The sequence below is a fragment of the Grampus griseus genome (assembly GCF_964374135.1).
Source record: "Grampus griseus genome assembly, chromosome: 20".
NCBI classification, from domain to species: Eukaryota; Metazoa; Chordata; class Mammalia; order Artiodactyla; family Delphinidae; genus Grampus; species Grampus griseus.
Window position 1 is genome coordinate 41429983 of NC_139014.1, and position 9821 is coordinate 41439803.

Consider the following 9821-nt stretch of genomic DNA (forward strand, 5'->3'; position numbering starts at 1 on the left):
TTCAATCTTTTCCCAAACTTAATCAATAAGTTCAAGATCATACTTTAAAACTCAGACACCAGAATTATTCTGGTTTCAGTTAAGTATAAACAGAACAAGGGATTAAAGTTGTGGATAAACTTCAGACCACATGAAATAAAAGTCCTTTTCAAAGAGTACTTCTTAAAACTCTTCTTACAGTCCCCTCATACAGGGAAAGTAAAGGCAGGGAGCACAAAGTGAGGATGGCCTTCTCAACGTACCATGTGCCTGAGGAAGTTAAAGTGCTGAAATGTAACCCACTGTTGATTGACGTTCCTGAGAAGATGCAGGAACCTACGAGGTGACTCCTGCAAGGCTCTCCTTTCTAGATACCAGACACATCCTCCTACCCAGGCTGTAATAGAGAGGAAGGGGGAAAAATGTTAAAATCGTTAATACTTCTCACCAAGTGATGACTGGACCTACCCAGAAGCAGAGCCCACACCACGGTAAGCAACACATGAGTGATGGGTCAGAACTTTGAAATGACCTGATCCAGACCTGTGAATGAACGGTATTGATCAGCCCTGCTCACCGTTTAAGTGAGTGTAATTCTCCAGCAGGGCTAGGGAACACTTTCATCTCAGGATCATTAGGCTTTTATTATATCAAATGCTGAAATGACCAAACCATAGATCTTTTTAAGAATAAAATATAAGGCTTCCCTGGTGGCGCAGTGGTTAAGAATCCACCTGCCAATGCAGGGGACATGGGTTCAATCCCTGGTTCGGGAAGATCCCACATGCGGCGGAGCAACTAAGCCCATGTGCCACAACTACTGAGCCAGCGCTCCAGGGCCTGCGAGCCACAACTCCTGAGCTCACGAGCCACAACTCCTGAAGCCCAGGCGCCTAGAGCCTGTGCTCTGCAACAAGAGAAGCCACCGCAATGAGAAGCCCGCGCACCGCAACAAAGAGTAGCCCCCGCTCGCCACAACTGGAGAAAGCCCGCGCACAGCAACAAAGACCCAATGCAGCCAAAAATAAATTAATTAAATTTTTTTTAATTTTTAAAAAAGAATAAAATATAAAACAATCAGTTCAGTCACTTTTTAAAAAGTATAAAATAAGAAGCAGAATTTTTCTCAATAAATAACAGTAAACTGGAAGATATGTTTCAGATTAATATTTTGGCCATGTCAGGTAAGCCAAGGAAAAGGGAGAGGAAATAGCTCTCAATAAAGTATGAGTCTATGAACCTAGTTAGGAAGAAGCTATTTTTGTTGTATCTGAATTTGGCTTTTAATCATTTCTCTCTAAACCTTCTCTCAAACATCAACAAATCCAATGCTTCCATGTAAGGCCTCATCCTGGGCAAGCCTTCAACAGGACCACAGCACAGACCCTCTCTCCACCTTTCTTTTAAGTCTCTCCTTCCATGGCTTCCATGACCCTAAGGACCCGTGGTTCTCCACCGCCCGCAACTTATCAGTTCTCGGGTTCCTGCGGTGGCTCCTCTTGCTGTGTCAGCCACGTGAAGGCAGCTGTGTCGTTGCTGTTCTGAGCACTACATACTGTCTCTGAACAAACGTAATTCCAGGGTAATTGTTCATCTTCAACCCATTTCTAGAGTCACTACGCCTCTTTCCATCTGCTGAGTATCTCCACGTGGATGGGTTCTAGTACGTCTCTGAGAATGTTACTCTCACCCTTATCTTTACTCTGTTCCCTACTGCTGATAGAACCATCGCCTACTTGAGATTCTAGGACCACCTTGAACTCTTCCTTCATCACCTAATAATCATCAACTCCAGTCAACTCGGAAACACTGGTCAAATCTGTCCACTTCTTTCCCTGCCGCTGAGAGATACAGACCCTTGTCATCCCACACTTGGACTACGGTACAGGCGTGGGATTCAAGCCACTCGCCCTGACTTCGGTTAACTCTCTTTCCTCTCCAACCCAAGTCCCATAGAGCCAACGGTTTTCTTCTGAAGCCCGAAATACACATCACCTGCCCAAACCTGTACCTATGACTCGCTGTCTCGGGCTCTGCACTGCACGCGCCACCATTCCAGCTCGTGCCTCTGCGCTGACGCTGCTTCCTCGCTGGCACGGTCCTGCCTCCACCCGCTGCCTGTAAACTGTTGAAGTCTCCTTCAGCTGCCCTATCACGTCACACTGTTTCTGTGTGGCACTTCTTTCTTTCTTTCTTTTTAAAGATTTTTTGTGATGTGGACCACTTTTAAAGTCGTTATTGAATTTTTTACAATATTGCCTCGTTTTATGTGTTGGCTCTTCGGCCGAGAGGCATGTGGGATCTTAGCTCCCCAACCAGGGCTGGAACCTGCACCCCCTGCATTGGAAGGCGGAGTCCCAACCACTGGACCGCCAGGGAAGTCACTTGTGGCACTTCTTAATGCAAATATTTCCATTTGTTTCTGCATCATGTTTTTCAGTTCCTCAGGGGTAGGGACTCTCCTTTCCTCACCTCCGTTACAACAGCTAGCAGAGTGCCTTCCATATAAGAATGAGATGATGTCTGATGACTGGGTCACCCACACCGCTCACCTGGACTGTGGGAAGGAGAGCTACCACCACCCCTCAGTAAACATGGCAATTATCTTAGACTGGAGATAAGTCCCTTCTTCACTGGAATCATACTCTCAACCCTCAGGTAAGTATGAAACGCTTATTTTCCACATACATGAGAATATGTGTTGTCTGTATATAGGTACAGGAAGGAACAGTAGTGTTGAAATCAGGCCACTGATTGAAATTTCCTTTGAATTCAGTCCTCTGATAGTAAGGGTCTGTTATCTATTTATTTGATGCTGCGTGTATTTCCTTTTTTGCCTTGACATTGTTCTTTGGGATAATACAATTTTCAGTATTAAAAGATTATGTCGAGAAGACATCAAGTTTTATTGTTCTGGGCCTTAATTTCAAAACGAGTTTTGAGTTCCATTGGTCCAATGAGAAATGCATGTTCCTGTGAGGAAAACAACCACTTTGGAAAATATCTCTCAAGATTATGTGGGTTAAAACCGAGATTTTACGGGGGGGGGGGGAAAAAACAGCTAGGAAAACTGTACTTTTAAATGATGAAAAAAACCACTTCATTTAGTCAAAACACGTCATATCTCTATGAGTCAGTGCCCAGAAATTTAAAGACATTTTGGTCCCATGTAAACAAATGTAGGTTTGAAGATACACATGGCTTATAATAGATGCATTAAAAATCTGGAAACAGGGCTTCCCTGGTGGCGCAGTGGTTGAGAGTCCGCCTGCCGATGCAGGGGACACGGGTTCGTGCCCCGGTCTGGGAGGATCCCACGTACCACAGAGCGGCTGGGCCCGTGGGTCATGGCCGTTGAGCCTGCGCATCCGGAGCCTGTGCTCCGCAACGGGAGAGGCCACGACAGTGAGAGGCCCGCGTACCGCAAAAAAAAAAAAGAACAAAAAAAAACCTGGAAACATATGATCTTATCCACTATTCATCATCAACACTGAGTCATGATCGTAGGGCTTTTAAAATGAAGTACACATGACTTCCCTGGTGGTGCAGTGGCTAAGAATCCACCTGCCAATGCAGGGCACACGGGTTCGAGCCCGGGTCCGGGAAGATCCCACATGCCATGGAGCAACTCTGCCCGTGCGCCACAACTACTGAGCCTGCGCTCTAGAGCCCGCGAGCCACAACTACTGAGCCCGTGTGTCACAGCTACTGAAGCCCACACGCCTTAGAGCCTGTGCTCCGCAACAAGAGAAGCCACCTCAATGAGAAGCCCGCACACTGCAACGAAGAGTAGCCCCCGCTCACTACAACTAGAGAAAGCCCGCACGCAGCAACGAAGACCCAATGCAGCCAAAAATAAATAAATAAATAAATAAATTAATTAAGTTTTTTAAAAAAATGAAGTGCACAGATAAGAAGCTGAAAGGTCCTGAAAAGTTTTTAATGGCTATAAAATTCTTTGAAGCTTTAGAAGAACAGTCAGGCATGACCCCTAGATACCTGATACAGTCCCTATTTACCCTTCTGCCACCTTCCCCCCATGCTGCTTCCATATCAAGCTCTTCCAGTGGATCTTCCAAGTGGATCATAGCAGGTTGCACAGACCACTTACTAGCAGATCTTTTGGCGATTATGTTCATAGCTTCAGGAAGCTAAGTTGTCTGTTAATTCCCCCCATACCTGCATCAGAAAGATGGGTCCAGCAACAAACCATGTGGACCATATGCAGTCCACTTACTGAACTGGGGAATTCTAAGTAGTCAGGTGGACTTGTCCTATAGGAAGCTGAAAATACAGAACTGAAAGGCAGAAAAGCAGCCAATCTTGAGGAACGCACACTGGAAAAACCTCCCTACAGAGGTAGTAATTCAAGCACTAAGAAAGGATGAGCTCTCTGAGAATGAGTGTCTAGGGTCAGGATCAAACATGCACAGTCGGGGATGGGAGAAGGCAACAAAGAAATTCAAAAAGAACTACAGACCCTTTAGATAAAATGTATCATTATGGAAAATCCCAGTCATACGCAATAGCAGAACACAATGAGCCCCCATCACTGATCCCCCAGCTTCAACAACTACCAAACCTCTGCCAATCTTGTTTCATCTATACACACTCCCACTTCTCACCCTCCTGCCCTCCTTTTGAACCAGAAGAGACCTTGGAGATCATCTAGTTGAACTGTCTCATTTAATAGTTGAACTGTCTCATTTAATAGGCCCAAAGGGAGTCCATCTCCAACATGGGCCACCAGCAACACATTCGTGACCCATAAGTTATCATCCTAAACTACGGGGGGGAGGGGGGCAAAACAGTTCCCAACCTCCAGTTTAATAACTCCATCAGGAGAAATTTCATTCATTCACATGTAATTATTCAGCACCAACAGTGTACCCCCGGTACTGTGTCGGGCACTGGGGACACAGAGGTGAACGAGAGAGATACCGTCCCTGCCTGCACAAGGTTCAATCTTCTAGTTAGGAGAAACACGTAATAAACCGGTTATAAATAAATAACTACAGACTGTGCTAACCATCATGAAAGAAACAGGGTGATGCAAGAACAGAGGGGCGGGGGGCTCTCCTTAGATAGGGTGGTCAGGCCTCTCTGAACAGGTAACATTTGAGCTGAAACCGAGCCAAGGGGCAGGAAAGTGCATCCCATTTTCAACATACAGCTGTGACAGGTCCTTGGCGTGGAAGGATTGTATCAGGGACCACGCTAATGGAGAAAGAAAAGTCTGGGGGTCAGGGGGTGGTTGTGGCCCGCTGTCCGTGGTGGTCATCATCTTTATCATCGCCATCAGGACGCTTTATCCTGGAACAAGGCTTCCGGGTTGGGGGGTGGGGGAGAAAAGCACTTGCCCGGTCCTTCAAGCGGGACGTACGAGTAACTTACAAATGGCTAGGACCTAAGACTCTAATAAGCCCAGAGGCTCGTGGAGCCCCCAGGTTCTACTCCGTCCTCTCTCCCGCAGCCTCCAGTCTCTGAAAACTGAAAGAAGCACCAGACATCGCGCCCAGGGGGAGAAGGAGATGGAGACGGTGCGGACCACCGGGGCCCCAGTGCAAGACTAGACCCTAGCTCCGTGGCCTCTTCACGTCAGGCTACTCCAAAAGTCACTTCCCGCACTGGTGCCCCGCCGACCTCGCCAAGGGCTCCCAAGGTTGCAGGTAGGCGGAACCACGGCGTCACACGTGGCAAAAAGAAGAAAATTCCCCCAAGGTGGTGCCCGAGAACGGGCGCAGTACCTGTCATGACGCGCGAAGAAAGAGTATGCGGGGATGCGGCCATCACGCACAAGTCCGGTGGCCCCCCGTGGTCCCCGCGTCCTCTCTCCTCACCGGCTGCTGGGCGCCGCCATCTTCTTTTCCCCGCCCCCCGTGAGAGGAGCGGAAGCTTCCGGTTCGTCACTTCCGGCGGGCGGGACGCGGAAGTGGAGGGCTGTGGCCTGAGGGGCGTTGACAGGCCGCCCGGCTGGAGCGCGCTGGGCCGAGGACACGGGATCTGAGGTACCTTCGCGGGGCGTGAGGAGCGCGGGGCGGCGGATGCTTCCGAGGAAAGGCCGCGCGCGACGGCGGACCTGCGCCTCCCGCCCCGAGGCCGGCATCCCTGGCCGGACCCGAGGGGCCTGGCGCTTGGGCAGGGCCGGCCGTGGGCTGCTTGCGGACCGCTTGCAGTTATCTCCGGGATACTTTTGGGCCGCCGAGGCGCCGGGAGGAAATGGTTCTGGGGACGGTGCCCCCAGCTTCCAGCCTCATCGGTTACAGCTTTACCATATTCGCTGTCAGATGCGGGGAGCGACGCACGCGGGCTCCTGGCCCCTGAGCCACGCCGAGGAGTCGTCAGGAGCGTGGAAGGTGCGTGCAGAGTTTAAGGTTCCAGGCTCCGGAGTGACCTCTGTATTCCTGGCTCCACCTTCTGGCCTCCTGACGTGTTGAGCAAATGACCTAAGTCCCCCGAACCTCGGTTATGTCGCTGTGCGACGGGGATCATAATAGCATATGTCCCATAAGATGGTTGAGAGAATTAAATGATGCCTCTGCAGCGGGTACCCAGCCAGACGCCTGTCACGGCCAAGAACTGATAAGTTATCATTCGTGTCTGATTAGGAGGGCAGGTTTCAGCACTCCTCCTTTGTTCCGGTTTTGGTGTTGGAGTTCCGCAACTAACAGTGCACTGAAGGAAAAAGATTCGGCATTTGAAAGAGAAGAAATAGGTGACTGGGTTCCAGGAGGGTAATTTCTCTGTCTTCAGTGCTAAGGTGATAGGTGGTCATGTGGGTCATCTCGGCTAGCATTGCCGGGCACGGGGGTACCGAGAAGAATGAGACCCCCTGACTGTGTGAGAGCTGACACGGTACCAGTGGGGCGAGAGGGGTTGTCAGTTAGCAAGGTCAGTGTGATGGGGGTGATGCAGAAAGTGCTTCAGAAACCCAGGTGAGGTAGCAGTTCTGTGTGGCTGGTCAGGGAAGGCTTCGGAGATTTAAACTTGGTACTCAGTTGGAGGAACAGTGGATTTTTCCTGCAAACAAGGAAGGGAAAGGATATTCCCTGAAGAGGTAAACAGCATTAAATACTATGTTAAAAGCTTTCAAAATGCCTTGTAATTTTCCATGTGCTTTTTAGAAACGTTTGGTGTTGACATCCACAGGAAAAGGTAACCTCTTTTGAATAACAAGTTAAGGCTCAAAGAGTTTTATTTGCCCAAAGTCACCTAGCTGCTGAGTTCCAGACCAAGACCAGAACCTCTGATACCTGTTACCACGTGATTTCCACCGTGTCTTATGGCCTTATTCACCCAAGCGTCTTGAAGAGTCACAGCCTCTGTGGTTTGTAAAACACAGAGAATTTCAACCTTGGCTGCCTGTCAGCATCACCTGTAGGGCTTTAAAAATTACAGATGCCTGAGCCACCTCCAGACCTATTAAATTAGGAAGGGTGGGGAATGGATGGAACGGACGTATAATTTTCTTTTTAAAGTATCACAGGTGATTTTGGTACACAGAACGGAGAATCACTAGAATCCAACTTTTTTTTCTTTTTTTGACAACACAGCTATGTCTAAAAGGTTGATTCACATGAGTGTTAATGTTTCATGTACTCCGAAAATATGAATTCCTGAGTTCTCTAGGTTTGTGATAGACAAGAAGTTTAATAGACATGTTCCTCCTTGGCCAACAGCTTTTTCTCTTCATTTTCAGTTCTTTCCAAAAATGGGGGCAAGGTCAAGTACATAAATGAATGCATCAGTTTTTATTTATTGAGAGAAACCAGTCAGTGTCATATGGGAAAAAAGGCCTAAATGATGAATACCTTCTGATGAGATTGGTCAGGAAGTGCATTCATTTGTAATTAAGTTAGCCTATGTCAATAATCCCAAAGCATAGTCTCCGGAAAAGTAATCCCTGGAGATACTTCTGGGAGGAAGAGAATTCCACTGCCATGTGCGGTGAATTGGCTGCCTGTAGCTGCAAGGGAGGCTGAGAAAGCAGAGAGCAGGATTGTAGTGATGAGCTTAGGCCAGTCACAATCCATCCCCCAGACATAGTGCTGTCTGGAATCAAACCACAGTGATGTTAAACTAAGAAAAAAGTAGAGAATGGATTTTGGTTAAGCAGCTAAAAGGGTGTGCCACAGTTTTGTTGAACCTGTTGTTTTCCAAACATTTTGGAAACAAACCCTTTTGTGAAATACCCTGAAAACTTGGGAAGTGCCAGCCTCTCTCACACACACACAGCCAAACAAACAAACAATTTGGGGCTTGGACTATGTTTGTGTTGACAGTTTTCACTTATTCGAAGGTGAATAGACTTCCTGATTTGGAACATCTTAACTTCATTCGACTTACTTTTCCTGGACAGGTTTCCTTAGAAAACGCCATATACAAGCTCTGCCCTTCGGTCACTGTAGATTAATAGGACATGTAGAGATGGGCCTCAACAGCCATATAACTGCACCTTTTCATCTTATAGATTTGGAAACTGAGGTCCAGAGTGGTTAAGTAATTTACTCTGAGTGATAGAACTTTGTCTCCAGACACCCAGGCCAGCATTTTTCCATCTCATTATATTGTCTTTCTTGTCCCTGACTCTACCTGTGGCATCTTCACTAATGAAATTAAGTAGGGCTTCACAATTATATATATTTCTTTGACTTTGGATTTTTAAATTTTTACATTTCAAGTAAAATAAATATGTTTCTTAGATTTTTGTAGAATATATTTTTAATTACCTGCTTATTTTGTTTAATATTGCTTATGACAAGAGACATAAAGAATTAAAAGCATTATTTTTAGCTAAAAGCATAGTTTTAATTAGCCCACAGTTACTGAAAGTTGAGTTGTATTCAATTTTATGTTAATGTGGTCATTAACCACAGTTATCACTTGCATATGTATTTTTAAACAGTGATTCTGAATAACCAATGTAAAGCTTTGTACTTTGTCTCTTGAAACTAATGTTATCACGATTTACCTAGATAATGGCTTAGCACTCAGTTAAAAACCAAGCTACCCTCAACTCCCACTTTGTCCTGTAGTCGATTTGCTTCAGAATTTGAAAGCAGAATCTCAAAGTTTCTCCTTGCAGAGTCTGTACTGAATCCAATCTGCATTTTATTCCATCTGATGTGACTTCTGAGTGGATGCTAACTCTCTCAAAGCCTTGGTGAATTTACTGCAGTAGATACAGACGTAGCTTCCTCTAGGCAAAATCCCAACCTAGTATGCAGGATGTAATCAGTTAGCACAGAATTATCTATCTAAAAGCAAAATAGATTTCAGAGCCCAAGGATAGGCAAAGGATCTGAATCAAGTTTTTCCAAAGAAGATATACAAATGGCCAATAAGTACACGAAAAGGTGGTCAACAGCATTAGCAGTCAGAGAAATAAGACTTAAAATCAAATTGGAAACCTGATGTGCTACTGCTGGGAATGTAAAATGGTGCAGCTGCCTTTGAAAACAGTTTGGCAGTTTTTCAAAAAGTTAAATAAAGGGCTGTCATATGACCCAGCAGTTCCACTCCTAGATGGAGAAATGAAGACATACTTACTCAGCAATAGAAAGACAGGGTTCTTCCCCTGGTCCCATGATGTTGGGGGTAGGTGGTGACAAGACAGGCCTGGTTTGCTTCGTGCTTGAGGGAGGCCTCCCTCCTGCTGTGAAAAGGCCGATGCTCAGGCTCCTTCCAGTGAGCTGGGCTCCCACCAGATGTAGCTCTGCTCACCAGCGTCAGGGCTCCCACATAAGTGTGTGTGTCCAGAGCCTCAGTGTGATAATAAACTGGCGTTTACCCACGCTTGTCCTCCTCTGGAGGCTTAGCAAAGGTGACCACTGCTACAGTAG

The 9821-nt window shown here is 46.7% G+C and overlaps 1 protein-coding gene across 3 annotated transcripts in view; it reads right to left on the minus strand.

Moving 5' to 3' along the window:
* The window catches only part of COX10 (cytochrome c oxidase assembly factor heme A:farnesyltransferase COX10), a 110313-nt gene extending 104466 nt beyond the window's left edge, over positions 1 to 5847 (minus strand). For 2 of the 3 annotated variants that reach the window (XM_082678685.1, XM_082678686.1), the window contains exons 1-2: positions 5727 to 5844; positions 243 to 376 (exon numbers count right to left, since the gene is read on the minus strand). In XM_082678685.1, coding sequence (XP_082534811.1) covers positions 243 to 376; positions 5727 to 5769 — 177 coding nt within the window. In that variant the 5' untranslated portion in view covers positions 5770 to 5844. Of the gene's footprint in view, positions 1 to 242; positions 377 to 5726 lie in introns of all 3 variants that reach the window. The other variant, XM_082678687.1, reaches the window with a different exon arrangement.
* Positions 5848 to 9821: the final 3974 nt, after the last annotated feature.